The sequence below is a fragment of the Mangifera indica genome, chromosome 12 (genome assembly GCF_011075055.1).
Source record: "Mangifera indica cultivar Alphonso chromosome 12, CATAS_Mindica_2.1, whole genome shotgun sequence".
NCBI lineage: Eukaryota > Viridiplantae > Streptophyta > Magnoliopsida > Sapindales > Anacardiaceae > Mangifera > Mangifera indica.
In genome coordinates, this window is record NC_058148.1 from 5,107,381 (window position 1) to 5,124,558 (window position 17,178).

The window sequence follows — 17,178 nt, forward strand, 5'->3', positions numbered from 1 at the left end:
TATAAAAGGAATGTAAAATAACGGCCGCCAAGTGCTTTTATTGAAAGGTGTAACATCTCGTATGAATCTGATTTTAAATATTTAATTAAATATTCAGATAATTTATTATAATATAATTAAATTATCTTAATTTAAATTTATTTAATATTATTTAGTTATCTAATTAAATATATAAAATTAGATTCACATAATTTTATAATATTAATAAATGTTTGTTAAGAATCTTACAAAGAGTTTTGCAAATCTTTTATTTAAAAAATATAATTATCCATTTTAGTCAAATAAGAGTAGGGATGGCAACAAGGTGGGGTATCCTCTCCTGGTTCCCACAAGAGAATCTCATTTTTTGTCTATCTTTATTACAGTGATAACAAAGATTTCTTATTTCTTTCCTACAAAAAGAAATCTATTTTCTATCTCTCATCTGTTCTTGTCCTCGTAAGAAAAATTATCTTCTCATATTTTTTAAATACAATATAAATATATTAAATAATAAAATTAACTAAAATTAAAACCAATCAATTATTTCAAATGTCAGCAATATCATATATTAACTAGATTAATATGCACAATAAAAACATAAATAATCCAAAATTATAAAGATATGTTAATATTTTAAACAAAAATATTAATATAAAAGAGCGAAGATATGACACATGTATCTCTATCATTGATTACAAAGATATTTTTTATCTACATCTTATTTTTTGTTTTTATTAAAGAATTTCTTTTTTATTATGATTAAAAATTTCGAATTAAAATTCCCATCTCTAAATAAGAGGAATAAAAAAACTTTTTAAAAAATATAAATTAATAAGTCCAAGTTATTACAAACTTACATATGATCAACAAATGAAATGATTATCATCCGAAATTTTTATTTTATTTTTTATTTAATTTCACAGACCGATATGTGAAAGTGCGTGTTTGGGAAATTATAAAAAGAAAAAAGAAAAAAGAAAAAGGAGTGTCGAGCAAGTGTAATAATTATTCTTTTATTTATTTATTTATTGTTTTAGTTTAAAACAAAAATTAAATTACAGTATCAATTTAGTTTTCTTTTTCTCTCTCTATTTTTTATTTCCTCTCTCTTTCTTTCTAATTCATGAGAGTTTGAAGACTGACTCAAAGTTTCTCCGGCATTTCCAACATGATGACTCTCTAGCAGATCGGTGAGTCGAGCTGCATGTGAATACATTTTTTCTATTTATTTCTAATTTAACTTTAATTATACTTTTTTCCTAATTTTAGTTACATCTCATGTGTGAATATCAAAAAAGATTCGCTCAAGATTTTGTCATAATTTTATTTATTTATTAAGTTATTAATCAGTAGTAATGAAGAAATAAATACAATTCATATAATCTGATTGAGTTATGGTTTTACTAAATTGTTTTTATTTTGTTTCCATTGTTGTTCATATTGACCATGTTTTTGCAGAGAGTTAAAGATAAGAATTATGGCTGTCTTCAGTTGTTCAGAAATAACTTGGCAGCATTTATGTTAAAGATTCTATTTTGTTTTGTTACCTGCGGGATCTTTTTTTATCTCTATATTTGGTTCTGTCTTAATTTGTGTTTTTAATTTTTGGATTTTATTAGATTATGATTGTTTATTTGAGTGAGGAATGTGTTTGGGGAGTTTTTGCAGGATAAATTCAGACAATGGGGAGGCATAGGAGGGAGGGGGTTGTTGTAAAATTGGAATCGTGGCGATTTTGCTGCTTAATTTAGTGAGTAGAGGAGAATTGGAGCTTGGAAGAGAGGTAGATTTATTAATTTATCTTTGTAATTTATGTTGGTTTAATGAGTCCCAGAACTAAGTTCGGGGAGGAGGTTTCAGTTTCAAGAGAGAAAAAATTCCAGATCATGGGTACTTGGATGCCAGTTACTCCTAAAAAGTCAATTCCTGTGAGATCTAGTCCAGTGGCAATAGACAGACATGAGAGACCACTGGCAAGAGAAAACTGGCAAGAAATGGCTGGGTTGCCTGTTGGAAATATGCAAGAGATGCTACATTACAATCATAGCATTAATCATATACAAGAGCTGCCGATTTACAGTAGAGGCGTTAATCATATACAAGAGCTGCCGAATTACAGTAGAGGCATTAATCATATACAAGAGCTGCCAAATCACAGTAGAAGCATTAATCATATACAAGAGCTGCCGAATTTCAGTAGAGGTGTTAATCATCTACAAGAGCTGCCAAATTACAATAGAGGCACTATTCATTTACAAGAGTTGCTAAATTACAATGGGGGTGTTCATAATTTGAATCCGGTTGGACAAGTCACTCAAAGTGAAGGGTATTGTGGTGGTCGCAATATTGGTGTGGCTGAGAGAAGTGGAATGATCAACCAAATTGCAGCCTCCTACAGACCAGCCTTGCATAATAATAGCGCAGGCTGGAATGTTAAGACAGTAGCTGAACTTTTGGCAATAAATAATGCGGCAGCATTTGCCTCTCCCAACAAAACTCAAGGCAGAAGTACAAGCATGGCAAATGCACCTCTAATTCCAGGTTTGCAATCTCAAGTTAGCAGTTGGAGAGATTCTGATTCAACTAATTTGGTTCACAATCAAATTCACTTTGGCTCAAATCCATTGAGTAACAGTTCCGGCTTTCAGCAGATATCCCAAGGTAAGTAATTAAGTTTGTCTGTCGATATTTCTTGAAATGACAAACCAATTAGAGGTAGAAAAAAATCTATGTACATTTGATACTTGATTGGTTTTATCTGATAGCATTCAATTGCTCAAAATCCTACATGTATTTAGTAATCACCATAAAAGATTTCTCACATGTGTGCTCGTGTCTTCTTGCTGAATTTTGATTAGACCATGGAGATTGAATCTTTTGCTGAGCTAAAGCAAATTACCAATGTAGCATTTTCTAAAAACTTTTCGAAAGTTATAGGGGCTTTTCAGTGTTATGAATAAAAATTAGCTATTCCTTTCTAATTCTTCAAATTAAATGGGGCCCAAAAAAGAAAAAAAAAAGAAAACAAAGAAAAAAACTTAGACCAAACATCAATTACTGTAACAAATCCTTAGGGCGCAGAAAGTTTTAGGCAAACATTGATTGCCTTCTCTATGCTATGGCCTCAATTTACTCTGCCATGATCTCCAAAAATCTATAAGCTGCCTTGCAATGGAGGTTTTTTGAAAATGAATTTCATCATTTTAGAGAGATTCACTTTAGAGGAATCATGAAAACAGAGCATTGCACAATTTTCATCTGGATAAACGTGCAGAGGTGAAACTGTTTTTTTTTTTCTTTTGTTTTTTATGTGGAGAGAAGGTAATGTATCATTAATATGTTCTACAAAAATAACTATTATAATGTGATTAATAATAAAATTACAAAGTAAAAAGAGAAAAAGGTTACAACTTCTTGACACTCCATGCTTTCAATCTCCTATGATTTCAGTAAAATATTACTTTCTGTACAGATGGATTGCTTGTTACTTATGGATCCAACTACAAACTGAATTCACCAAGTACTGCAGCTTGTGCAGGTCCAAGCATCACTACCACATTGCCAATCTCACCGGTAACACCAGATCGTCAGTTGAAGAAGTTGGCAAATAATCAGGTTTCTATGACAGTAAATTTCTCAATGAATGAAATCTCAACTCCAGAAAAAGACAAACAAGAAACCTCAGTCATGCCCATTGGGAATGAAGGTACTCAGCTCATTTCTGATGAATTCTTTCACAAAGATATGTCGTCTTCTGCCATTTCAACAGCACTTGAGGAAAAAAAGGATTTGGATAATGGGGGTGACCAGGGAATTGACCTTAACAAGACACCCCAACAGAAACCACCGAAAAGAAAAAAGGTCAGGCCAAAAGTATTTGTAGAAAAACCCAAAAAGACTGAAAAAAAGACTCCTGGTGAGAAGAGAAGGTATACGCGGAAGAAAGACCTGAAAGAATCAGCAAATCAACCAGAAGATGTTTTGAGGGAGACTACTGATCCTAGTGCTGAACCTCCTGCAAAATCATGCAGAAGATCATTGAATTTTGATTTTGAGAAGTCCAGAAAAGGAAGTCAGAGTGAAGTAATTAGTCATCTGGAAGAAATGCAACAAAGGCACCCGGGGACTTTTAATTTAAACTTGGATTCTCAAGCCACAGAATTAACCAACAGAATAAGCGGAACAAAGTCAACCATGCTGATTGGCCATCAGAATAATTTGCCCACAGTAAATCAACAACCAGGAATTGTTAATACCAATACCCTTTCCATGAATCAAATTCTGGTTGATAACATATCAATACCAGAAAGGCATGCAGTTGCATCTTCACCACTTGCAAGAAAAGATCCCTGCAACAAAGGTTTAAATGTCATAGCAAGTAACGTAGACACTAAAACAGCTCAACCATGCCAAAAGAGTAGCAGAAATGGAAACACTCATATCCAGCAACATATTAATGCAAAAGGAATTGGAGAGACAGTGTCTCCAGCGGAAACCATTTTTGGAAACTTTGAGAAAACAAGAGTGATATTTTCAACTATCCCTCAATCACAGGTTTTGTCCAGTTTGAAAGAAGCAAGGGGATTCAAGAGAAGATATGGCCATGCAATTGAGCAGACACATCCACATACTGAAAATTCAATGGGTTCTTCATTATTGTACCAAGATATTTTTCAGATGAATGGATGCCACCAAAACAGCAACATTGTTGGTGTAGGTTCAAACAAAAACAATAAAATTGAGAATGGACGACATACAAACATAAACAGCAACCTTTGGGGTACAGATGCAATCAAATGTTGCTCACATCAAGTTCAAACAAAACGTGTCAATCATATCAATGGGAGTAGCCATCAGATAGGGGATGGTGAAGTGGTCAAGAGGCTTATTGACTGGGATCCTCAATCTATGGCTTATGAGGGTAACTTGCCAAACCAGATTCATTCTAAGCAGCATTTAAGTGCAGAAAAATTGAGAGAGACTATTGGATTGACTTCAATCCCTGACTCTGTACCCTTAATGGCAAGTGAGAGATGTAACCTGCTCCAACCTACTCGCCCAGGCAAAGCCCCCTCACCTGCAGACAGGCTAGCAAGGAAAACTTGCCACACTAATGGTTCAGCAAAGCAGAATGTTAAATGCAATTTAGGCAAATCAACTTCATCTGGAAGGGATCAGATGCAATCAGAACATGGAGAAGTCTTGCAAGATCATCTGCAGTATTCTGCAAAAATAAAAGGTACTGTCCATGATAAGTGAATTTTATCAAATAAAGCATCTCAAGAGGCTAACGTAGTTTCCCAGCTCATTCAATTAACATCATTGTATCAAACTCTTTTGCTATTTTATGCAGGACTGCCAAATAAACAGATTTATCCTATTTCAATGGATGAGATTATAAATAAATTCAAAGCTCTCAATCTCAACAGAACGTCTGGCCAGGTACAAGAGCAAGTGCAGAATGCAATTGTTCCATACAATCAAGATGGAAAAATTGTTCCATACAAACAAGATGGTACAATTGTTCCATATGAAGGTTTTGACTTCATCAAGAAACGTAAGCCAAGGCCTAAAGTGGACCTTGACCCAGAGACTAATAGAATCTGGAGTCTATTGATGGGCAAGGAAGGAAGTGAAGGCCTTGAAGGGATGGATGAGGAAAAGGAAAAATGGTGGGAAGAGGAGAGGAAAGTTTTTCAAGGACGAGCTAATTCATTCATTGCAAGAATGCATCTTGTACAAGGTATAATTCATTACATTTATAGCCCTTAAATTCCAATTATTCTATAGTCTACTATGTTCATATTATGCAGCCTCGATTCAGCCATCTCTACTTTATGTCCTTCAAAATTGTAGCTATAACTCGTAAACACATAATTGCATAAGTAATTAAGAATGATCAACAATAGGGCAGACAGAATAACTATCACATGAAATTACAGTGACTTTACTTTGAACTGGAAGTAGTATTTAGCAAAAGCAAAACAAGACTTAGGATGAAGAAACAGATATAAATTATTCTTAAACTCTCAAACTCTTGCAAGCCAATGTCCTTTAGCATATTAGTTGAAATTTCTAGCATCATTTTTCTTGGCAAATTGAACTTATATAAGGGTGCCAGTTTTGTAGCTAACAAGAAGGTAAACTTCCACAAGATCCAGATGGATGTCTGGAGAAAAGTGCACACTACAGCAAATACTCATTTCACATGAAATGTAAATAAAACAAAACTCACTGGCATAGGCAATATTCTTTTTAAACAATGTAGTCTCTTCATTTTCCCATTGTCCAGCAAGCATCTGTCATGCAGACAATAGATTTTATCACTTACCACATACCAAGAATTAACATAAACTGAGTCTGGAATCTCTTAGTCGATGTTAAAAGTTAGCTACAAATTTATTAACATATAAACAATTTTCTTACAGGTGATAGACGCTTCTCGAAATGGAAGGGGTCAGTTGTTGACTCAGTGATAGGAGTTTTCCTAACTCAGAATGTTTCTGACCATCTCTCAAGGTAATTCAAGGTTTCAATATGCTTCATATAACAAATTGAACAAATGGAAAAACGAAGCACAACTGAACAATTTCTTGACTTTTTCTTCATTATGCAGCTCTGCCTTCATGTCTTTGGCAGCACGATTTCCTCTCAAGTCAAACAACAAGAGATGCAACATAGATGGTACAAACATATCAGTTGAAGAACCAGAAGTATGTATGCCGAGCCCAAATGTTTCCATCCAATGGAATGAACAGGTATTAAGGAATCCACTCTGCGGTCAAAATGCTATAACCCCGCATGAATTGACAGAACGTCAGAGAGAAAGAAATATCTCAGGGATAGAAAAAACAAGCTTATTGGAGGCACATAGTCATAGCTTGGAGGAAGAAGTCGTATCATCACAAGATTCTTTTAGTTCTTCAATCCTTCAAGGCAGTGGAGGAATCAAATCCTCTTCAGGCTCTAACTCTGAAGCAGAAGACCCTATTTCTGGGTGCAGACCTAAACAGGTTCATGGTTCAACACATTTTCTACAAGTGAGAAATGCAGCCTTGTTTCAGGATCTCAACAGTTGCATAAATGTGAACTCACTTTTTCAAGAGGGTTATGGGAATGGGCACAAGTCGTCAAATGATACAGAAAACAGCCAACAAGACTCAAGACTGGACAGCATGGAGAACTTTGGCAGCTCTTTAACTTTTACTCAATTACTCAATTTTGACGATTCACAGAATCAGGTGCCACTACTCCCTTCCCCCAAGTATCAGCCACAAATGAATTGGTACTCAGAAGTATTGGAAAGCTCTGAGATCTGCAGTGGCGACTGCCTATCTTCCTGGCATTCAACTGATTCTGGGTATCCAAAGGGAAAAGATAGCAGAAGAAATGGACAGCTGGCAGAAGATGTGGGTGAAACAACAGTCCAACAGAATGGATTACCAATTTCAGAAGAAATGCCACCAGTGCGCACACATGCAAAATTAAGCAAGCAATCAATGCCACAACAAAATATTTCTCAACCAGGGTCTCAGAAAAAATGTAATCAACAAAATGGTGAAAGCATGCCACTTAGAGAGCCTATTAATCATGTTGAAACACTGGCTCAGGGGCAGAATAGTACAATGCAGAATGTACCGAATTGCAGGGAGGTTGCAGAAAAAACATTTCATTTAGAAAAAAGAGTATCTGCAGTGAATAAGGTCCCAGAAAATACAACAGTTAACCCAAATTCAAAGGAGCAAGCACTTTCTAAAGCATATGGCGGGGCAAATCCCAGTATTTCAAAGTCAAAAAAAGGGAAGATTGATGCTGCTAAAAAGAATACAATGGACTGGGACATGTTAAGAAAACAGGTCTTGGGCAATGGTAAGAAAAAGGAAAGACCTAAAGACACAATCGACTCATTGGACTATGAAGCAGTGAGATGTGCCCATGTTGATGAGATTTCTAAAGCTATCAAAGAAAGAGGGATGAACAACATGCTAGCAGAGAGAATACAGGTATGTGTATTAAATTCTTGCTTGAAAATCAAGAAAATTTTCTAAGATCAGCTCCAAATGATTCCATGAACATATAATGCAAAATTAATTTAATATTCTTGGAACAACTTAATAATTGATTTAAACATTGCAGGATTTCTTAAATAGAATTGCCCGGGAACATGGAAGCATTGATCTTGAATGGTTAAGAGATGTTCCCCCTGACAAAGCAAAGTACTTTCTCAAACTTTCAACCCAAATCTTCCAATTACTCCCACTTCAGAATTAATACCTTTTAATTTAATAAATATGCATGTGCTGCAGGGATTATTTATTAAGCATACGTGGATTGGGGTTAAAAAGTGTAGAATGTGTGAGGCTGTTAACTCTTCATCATCTTGCCTTTCCGGTAATGTTACCTGAAGCTACCAAATTGTAACACTTACAAGAGGTGAACAACTGACAATCATAGTCTTACATTTGTTTTTTAATATAGGTTGACACAAATGTTGGACGCATAGCAGTTAGATTGGGATGGGTCCCTCTGCAACCACTGCCTGAATCTCTTCAGTTACACCTCTTGGAGCTGTAAGTACCATGATTTCACTAAGCAATCAACCCCCATTTTTCCATCTACTCAAAAACACTAAACAGAAACCTCTTGTAGATACCCAATATTGGAATCAATACAGAAATATCTGTGGCCAAGATTGTGCAAACTCGATCAACGAACACTGTAAGACCAACAACCTCACATTAAAGTAGTGTTTCCTCTAGATATATTTACCTCATAAAGAATTGCTCCCATTCTGCTAAAGGCTTTACTGATTGCTTTACCGTCATGATACAGATATGAGTTACATTACCAACTGATTACATTTGGAAAGGTATGTTGTCTGTTCGCTTTGAACTTTGACAAAGCACAAATAGTGAGCAAATCACAGAACCATATAAAAGGTTTCTAAATGTTTTCCGTTTCAACATCTAAACAGGTTTTCTGTACAAAGAGCAAACCAAATTGCAATGCATGTCCAATGAGAGGAGAGTGCAGACACTTTGCAAGTGCTTTTGCAAGGTTAGCATTCTAAACTGCAATTAATAGTACTATTCCCACTTTTATCCGGGGCCTCTCCCACCACTCCCCCAAAAAAATAATAATAATAATAATAATTATCTGATAAAACATGAAGTTGGATGGAATGAATTAACTTTCTAGTCAAAGGCACCTATTTCATTTCCCATCCAAATTGATTTTGCATGTAATCTTAATAAAACTGAACGCTTTTCCTGCTTGGATCAGTGCAAGACTTGCATTGCCAGGCCCTGAGGAAAAGAGTATGGTGAGTTCAACCATTCCTACTACAACTGAACAAAACCCTGCCCCAGTTTTCAATCCTGTGCTATTACCCCCACCTGAAGAAAAGTCAATCAGAGAAGCAGGGCGTGATATTGGCAAGTGTGAACCCATAATTGAAGAACCAGCAACACCAGAGCCAGAATTGACAGAAATATCAGCAAGCGACATTGAGGACACTTTTTATGAGGATCCTGATGAAATCCCAACGATAAAACTCAATATTGAAGAGTTTACAGTGAATGTGCAGAACTTTATGCAAAAGAACATGGAGCTTCAAGAAGGTGACATGTCTAAGGCTCTAGTTGCTTTAGACCCGGACGCTGCTTCAATTCCTGCTCCCAAACTCAAGAACGTGAGTCGCCTGCGTACAGAGCATCAAGTGTAAGTGGATCTCTTCTATAGTCTTATGAGCAGTAATCTTTGAAGAAGAAAATAGAAAATATTTATCAACTAAGCTAGGCCAAGTTAGATAAAATAGAATCCATATTTGTCCACGTCTTTAGACAATTACTGCATGATGCTGCAAGTTCAATTTAGCACTAGCAATCTCAAATCTGTAACTAATTAAACTTATCATTGCTAAAAACATGGTAACTGGCACTTGGAAATAATTCGGTGACTTGATATAAAGGTCTGACTCATTCTATTGCTATTAATAATTGGCAAAACTATTCTTTCCTTTTTTTTTTTTCGGATACCCAAAAGTCCCTCAGACCTTTCTAGTGGAGGCTGCTTCCACATACTTCACATTCTCGGTGGCCCAAGGGGGTTTTTGTATTCTTGACCTCAGAGTTAAGGCCAGAGACATTTTCCATTCAAATTAACGGCCAATTTGTTTCGAGCAACATTAAACTTTGAGAATCAATTAAATCTTATATTATTTGCTCTAACAAGTCCCTGGTATAATACAGGTATGAACTTCCAGATTCTCATCCTCTGCTAAAAGGGGTTAGTTTTTTATTCTCTAATATAAAATTTTCAATATCTTCGATTATGTAAGTTGTTTAACCGTTAGACTACTGAATTCACAGATGGATGGGCGGGAACCTGATGATCCCAGCCCATATCTCCTTGCTATATGGACACCAGGTAAGCACAAATCACGATATCCAAGATCTTATTCCAGAATAGAAGTGGTCTCAACAATGTTGAGAATCAAAAACCATTCACCAAACTGCTGTGATTAAAGAGATTTATATTGTGTTAAGAATGTCATATTTGGCTCCATGAAATGTTGATATTCAGTCAATACGGTGAAAATGCAGGATTGTAACCCTGATTACCGTTGGCGCCTTGTAAACATATTGCAAGATCTTTGAGTACTAATGGCTACTATATTGCATTATGTTTGAGTGCTAACTTTTGCTGCTGCAACATGTGTCATTAGGTGAAACTGCCGATTCAATTCAGCCACCTGGAAAAAACTGTGGGTCACAAGAATCAGGAAAGTTATGCAATGAGATGACATGCTTTTCATGTAATAGTATGAGAGAAGCCAATTCACAAACAGTCAGGGGAACTCTTCTGGTAAAAAACTGTTTTATGATTTAATGGTACATACAATAAGCCAAAAATAGCATGATTAAACCTTGATTCTCGTGTTCAGATACCTTGTAGAACAGCAATGAGAGGAAGCTTCCCACTCAATGGAACATACTTTCAAGTTAATGAGGTAAATACAAAAAATGGCCATCTACTAACTCCTCATCCCTTGGAAGAATCACCAGCCAAACCTTGTACCATACCTCACCCATGCACTTTGAAATAGTGTGTTTACTGTTACAATATAATACTCGAGGGTACATTCATTGTGCCCTATCATTTTTACTTAGCAGAATATAAACCTGTCATGTATGGATTTATTACTAACTAATCTACACACGTAATACATTTTTATTATGTTGTTGTATGATAATGTGGCACAACTCATGTACCTCAGACTCCTTTATGAATCAATCCATTCAACTAACCGGTTAATTGTGAATACATGCAGATGTTTGCAGATCATGAGTCTAGCCTCAATCCAATCCATGTTCCAAGAGAATGGGTATGGAATCTGCCAAGGCGTACTGTTTACTTTGGAACATCTGTATCATCAATATTCAAAGGTGAGAGATAACACAAATTCTATAAAACATTCTTGTCCAATCTAATTATGAAATTGAAAAAAAAATAGCTTACAAAATTATTTGCCTTCTAGGCCTTACAACAGAGGGGATACAGTACTGCTTTTGGAGAGGTATGTATAATGAAATCCTATCTTTAATTTTTCATGCTACCTTATCAGCTTTGGTTGTTAAGTATATACTTAATTAATTCTATATATGCCTTACCTACTTTGGATGAAAATGATAGATAACTTCCACTTAAAATACATACCACATAAAAACAACAGGAAAAACTAGTGTGCTTTTCTTTTGCTTTCAGTGTAGATTAACTCATATGATATTTAATTCTTCCCGTAGATATCACCCCATTTAAAGACTTAAGAAATTGAATTAAGCACACCTGTGATATGTTTACAAAGTAAAAATTATCAAGGTTATATAAAAAACCAAGTGATACCCGTGACCAAAAGTAGCCAACTTCCTCAAGAAGTGGATGAATAAGAAAAAGAGAAACTTGTGAGTAATCAAAAGCACATCCAGTAATATTACATTAATAACTGCAAAAACCATTTTCATTGAAATAGTCCAAGTCTCTGACAAACATATTAACTCAGGTGTTGTTTTAACACGTAAACAGTTTGTGTTTGTCTTTTTGACAATAAGCATCGAAATAAATAAATTTTGTTCTTTTGTGTCCTTAATAAGACAACTCTAATAATATTAAGTACTGTAGTCAACTACATTATAATATAGCAAACCTCTATCTTTGATGACAAAAACAAATACCAAAAAACCAATGAAATTCCGATCAACCCTAGTACCAGATACATTAGTATATAGATTCTAGATAACAACTTAGTTAAATTATCTATCTAAGAATGCCAAAGATATAAAAGATCCTACTCATATTACCAAAATAATAAAAATTTGATTAATTGACACACATATAATTAACAGATTTGAATAGTTATGAAAGAGAAAAACTAGGGGAACACCTAAAATTTGTCTCAATCCACTGGCAAAGTACAATTTGTGCTATATGATAAGTTGCCTTAGTGTGCGCTAGGGTTTAGAGTCAGTATGCTGTCAGAATTCAATACCTCGAAAATATAACAATCAAAAAGGAAATAGAAATAGTAAGGCTTACTTATTGTTCCATAAGTTCCAAACTTGCAACAAGTTGTTAGTTTTAAGGAAGTGCTTCCATCTAGGAGGTTTCTCAGATGAACCATAACTTCACTTCAAATCTAACTTTCCAACAATGACATTGATAATGACTCCATGTCAATGTCCTTTAAAATCTTTTGGACATCTGTAAGAATAAATATGGATTTAAGTTGTTATTATTCATCATGTAGCTCACCAATAAATGAAGCTATATAACATTATAATTACACATTATCAAAACTTGTTAATCATAATGTGTGACCATTAAGCCAAATAAGCGATCTTTTGAGCACGACATCTGTCTTGTGTCTTTTACACAGATTTTAACCTTTTGCAATTAACTATTACGCAATCGTAAATACGCATTTCAACCTTTTCCTATTAACTACTATTAAATCATAAATATAAAGACATACATTTATTGGTCCTACAGTCATTCTTTTAGACACAATCATGGATGAACACGTTGTTACACTGACAATTCATATATCACAAATTTGTTCACCAACTGTATAATATGTGAAGAAATTTGAGTTGTCATATGCAATGTTAATCATATCTTGTACAAATCATATAATTGTATTTATTCACACAAAAAGAAAGGAAAAAATTGGATACAAACGATTTTAAATTAATAAAGAAGACAGTTAGTTATGTATTCATATGAGAATTAGATTGACCTATGCCTAATCTTGTTTTTGAGACGAACAAGGTTCTCTTAAAGACACTTTTTATACACTATCGATATTTAGAAAATTCATAGACTCATAAGACTGAAGGCTAATGCGGGACACATACAAATCCAAGAAATCTAATCACATAATTTAACCATAATCTTAAGTCATTCATATTTGAACGTTATACTTGTTTCATCCACTCTCCTAGTTATTTATCACATCCTCCTTCACATGACCAGAGAGCACTCATAGTAGTAGTGAAATTGTATATATCCTCTTAAACAATCATGAAATTCTTAAGGAACTATAACATAAACTATTTACACCTGAAGCTAAAAACTTGAATACTTTCCAAATTTTAAAAGTTATCATCACACAGATAAGAGATCAGAAACTAAACTACCAAATAAGTCATCTTTCATGTTTGAAAATTGCAAGCCAGTAAGCTATAAATTGTTTAAGCTTAAAGCCTTGGCTGAAAATGAGGATATTATCCTTGTCAAGCCATTATGTATATTTAGAACTCAAAAGTAAATGCCAATGTGGCAAGTTGTTGAATAATATTCCCAAAGGTTTCTCCTGACAGGTATCAAGTAGTGATTGGCAACATTAGTACTGTCTAGAGGTTACTATAATTCAGACATGCTTTACTTGCTAAATGTTTGAAAAATGATTTGCAGGTTTTGTTTGTGTGAGGGGGTTTGACCAAAAAACACGAGCACCCCGACCTCTTATGGCAAGGTTGCACTTTCCAGCAAGTAAGTTAACCAAAGCAAAAATTGAAAACAAAAGATAAGCAGCCTATGATGTGGAGAAGATTATCAGCCAAAGTAATAATAATGATCCAATCATTAGCGATGATTACCAGCAAAAGTATCAATAATGATCTGACTGAAAAGGGGAGACAAGATTGCTGACTTGAGGAAGAAAAAAGAATTTTGACTAACATATTGTTGTACATTCCATTGTTCTTTCTCTAACATGAGAATGCATTCACCTCATGTTAGCCGGTGAAAAGAAAGTTTCAGATTAGATTGCGAGATCCCATGGAAATGGGATGTAATTTGTATTTACAATTATAATCTCAATTCATGCTCAAATGAGCAATTTTTTTATGATTAGCAAATGAATTGGTGTAGTATGAATCGTGCAAAAGAAATGCTGCACTCATATTTAGCAAGAAAGAATGTAATAGTATTGTGGATTGAACTTACCCACATCATAATGAATAGTTCATGACATAGTAGATTTATCAAGCTGCATGTAGATGGGCCCACCAGTTTTGACACCAAGTTTTGGCATATGGCATATGCCCAAGGGAGTGTACACATCCTCTACAAACTACACAAAATAAAATTTTCAATTAAATCAGTATCCCAGTAAACCCTATATGAGTTTCAATTAAACCAGCATCCCAGAAAAAAAAAAGTATATAAATCCAGGATGAGAACTAAACCCATGAAAATATTTTTATATTGAAAATGAACTCTTCTGTCACTTTGCAACTGAAAGTTACATTTGCAAACAAGAGAATAGTATATCATCCACCTTTCAAAAGGATGAATTATATCAAGAAAGGGAAAGCCCTTAATTCCTAATTTGTTAATAAAACCCAGCAAGAGTTAGACATAATGGTAATGAAACCCCTACCTATGAACTACAATCAACAATAATTGCCACCTCTTTTGCATCTGAAAGGTTTGAAGAATACTTTATCCATTAAAAAAGAAAAAAAACTAAACAAATTCAATGATATTCAACAAAAACAAAAATAATTGGGCTAAGTTTCATTCCAAGATTCTTGAGTTTACAGTGCAGAGTTGGAAAGTTGAATAGTGTTTGAAATTCTATTATTATATAAAATAAAGATGAAGAAACATTCCAAACAAGTTTCCCTCTAAGTTAGAATACAAAACAACAGAACAAAACTGTGGACAGCTGTCTTAAATGGATGATCATTGACACAGCCCAAGATTTATTAAAACATGAGTGTGATACAATGAGAAAGAATAATTTTTCATCTACTAAAACTGTGAGAAAATCCTTAAATGAAATAATCCACCACTCGGAGGTGGAGCAGTAATCTTCTAAGGTAGATCTCTTACCCAACTGTGCTTCTCTGCTTCTACTTCGAAGTTTTTAAAGTTCATTAATATTAGGTTATGAGACAATAATTTTATATAGCCAACCTCAAATTTTTTAAGATGTTCAAGAGATCAAAAACTGCATCCTCACCACAGGAATTCTGGGATTATCTAAAACTAAAACCTATCATCACTACATGAGTAGCTACTCGTTACTAGACATGCAAAGTAAAAAGGCCATTAATTCATCAATAAAAGTTCTTAAAGTTTAATAAACCTGCAAATTCCCAACCCCACTTAGATTTTTATGAGCAACATAAATAGACAGAAGAAATTAGCAACAGATAAAACACTTATAACATTCAATAACTACCGTCCAGCCAAACAGCCATAAAATCTCCCTAATACAAGAAACATATATATGATCACCAATTTATCCACATTCACTATCATAATTACTAAAACATCATATTGCTAAATGTTAATGATTCAAAACTAAGTATTGGAATACAAGCATAAAGTTCTGCAACTTGCAACCACACAAGAAGTTTGCAGTCTCATGGAAACCAATTGCATTGACAAGTTCGTTTATATCTACAATATTCACCTCAAATTCCACATTTAAGCAGCCTATAATCATCAACACTCATATCATTTTTGTTTTTAAAAAATAATGAACCGTAACACTATTAAAATCAAATTGCATGGATAAATATTCTACATAACGAATAACAATACTGTTCTTAAATCTTCATCTTTACTACAACTGAAATCTATTCTCTTAAAAAGCCTGATCAGAAATGCATAATCAATCTCATGAATTTCCCGTTTGCACTCTTCCTAATGTTAATTTTAATTTTCTTATCTGCTTTTTTTTTTTATTTTCCATTGTTTTCTCGGCAACCAAACACGACAAATAAACAACCAAATGAGCCAACAAACTAGATATAAGATTGTAAACTCAATCGAAATCTGAATTTAAAAAAAATGTGTAAACTACAGATTAGAAAAACATACCTGAAATTGATTGAATCAGACAACTTTAGACAGAGAAAATTAAAGAGTTAGAAAGAGAAAGTCTATTTCGGATATTAGAATTGATTTGCCGCCTTCAGCTCTTCCCTCCATTTTTTCCCTTCCTTTCCCTCCTTTCCATATTGTTTTTGTTTTAATTAAAGTGGTTAGCATTAAAAATATCTTCAAATCTCATCTAGATTCCTCCAGAAGATTAAAAGAACAATATAAATAGGTGTGTCAATCGAGCTCCTACAAATTTTTTTGGGCCGGAGTTTCGAGTTTGTCCATTTAAGTCTCAAATTTTATTTTTTTAAAGGGATCAATTTATTAATATATATTTTGGCTTTCGAGTTCGTTTTACTGTATTTTTATAATATGAAAGCCTACCGATACACTTTTATATATATTTTTATATAAATTTGAAATTTTAATAATTATATACAATTAGTTTACATTCAAAATAAATCAATAATAAAATACTTAACAATTAAAAGAAATATTAGTGAAAGCAACCATAATTATTATAAATTCTAAAATTTAAAAGGATCGAAATTGAAATTAGTCCCAGTTATTCGTAGATTATAAATCAAATTATTTAAATTTGACTTATTCATTGTAATGTCGATAACAGGTTATGTCAGATCAAATTATTTCGAAATTGATACATTTATTGTGCTACAAAGAGTATCATGTTAAAACTCATAAAAATATAACCCTTCATAAATTATGTCAACCTACAATTTTTGAAAGTAGAATTATATCTTCGTGAGTTTTTTGGTGGACTACCTTCTGCTTTGTAAATTA

General features: G+C 33.8%; 1 protein-coding gene and 1 long non-coding RNA gene across 5 annotated transcripts; one reads left to right on the top strand and one right to left on the bottom strand.

Annotated features, from left to right (window-relative positions):
- Positions 1-1,033: 1,033 nt before the first annotated feature.
- On the top strand, positions 1,034-14,403 carry LOC123193391 (transcriptional activator DEMETER-like). Of its 3 annotated transcripts, none has more exons than XM_044606359.1 (20): positions 1,034-1,172; positions 1,651-2,643; positions 3,455-5,221; positions 5,336-5,725; positions 6,411-6,501; positions 6,599-7,985; positions 8,119-8,198; positions 8,289-8,373; positions 8,461-8,552; positions 8,632-8,700; positions 8,815-8,851; positions 8,957-9,039; positions 9,265-9,702; positions 10,233-10,269; positions 10,353-10,410; positions 10,709-10,848; positions 10,928-10,993; positions 11,315-11,429; positions 11,522-11,560; positions 13,954-14,403. In XM_044606359.1, exons 2-20 carry the CDS (start codon positions 1,806-1,808, stop codon positions 14,067-14,069), a joined length of 5,928 nt encoding a protein of 1,975 aa, XP_044462294.1. In that variant the 5' UTR covers positions 1,034-1,172; positions 1,651-1,805; the 3' UTR covers positions 14,070-14,403. The 3 variants fall into 3 exon arrangements, with proteins under 3 accessions (XP_044462294.1, XP_044462295.1, XP_044462296.1); XM_044606360.1 differs by having other exon boundaries at positions 3,512-5,221; XM_044606361.1 differs by having other exon boundaries at positions 3,521-5,221.
- LOC123193392 lies at positions 9,546-16,647 on the bottom strand. Of its 2 annotated transcripts, none has more exons than XR_006497077.1 (5): positions 16,375-16,645; positions 14,488-14,614; positions 12,577-12,741; positions 10,682-11,408; positions 9,546-9,682 (listed from the first exon to the last, which is right to left on the bottom strand). It is a non-coding gene; the product is annotated as an uncharacterized LOC123193392 (long non-coding RNA). The 2 variants fall into 2 exon arrangements; XR_006497076.1 differs by having other exon boundaries at positions 9,593-9,682; positions 10,605-11,408; positions 16,375-16,647.
- Between the last annotated feature and the right edge of the window lie 531 nt (positions 16,648-17,178).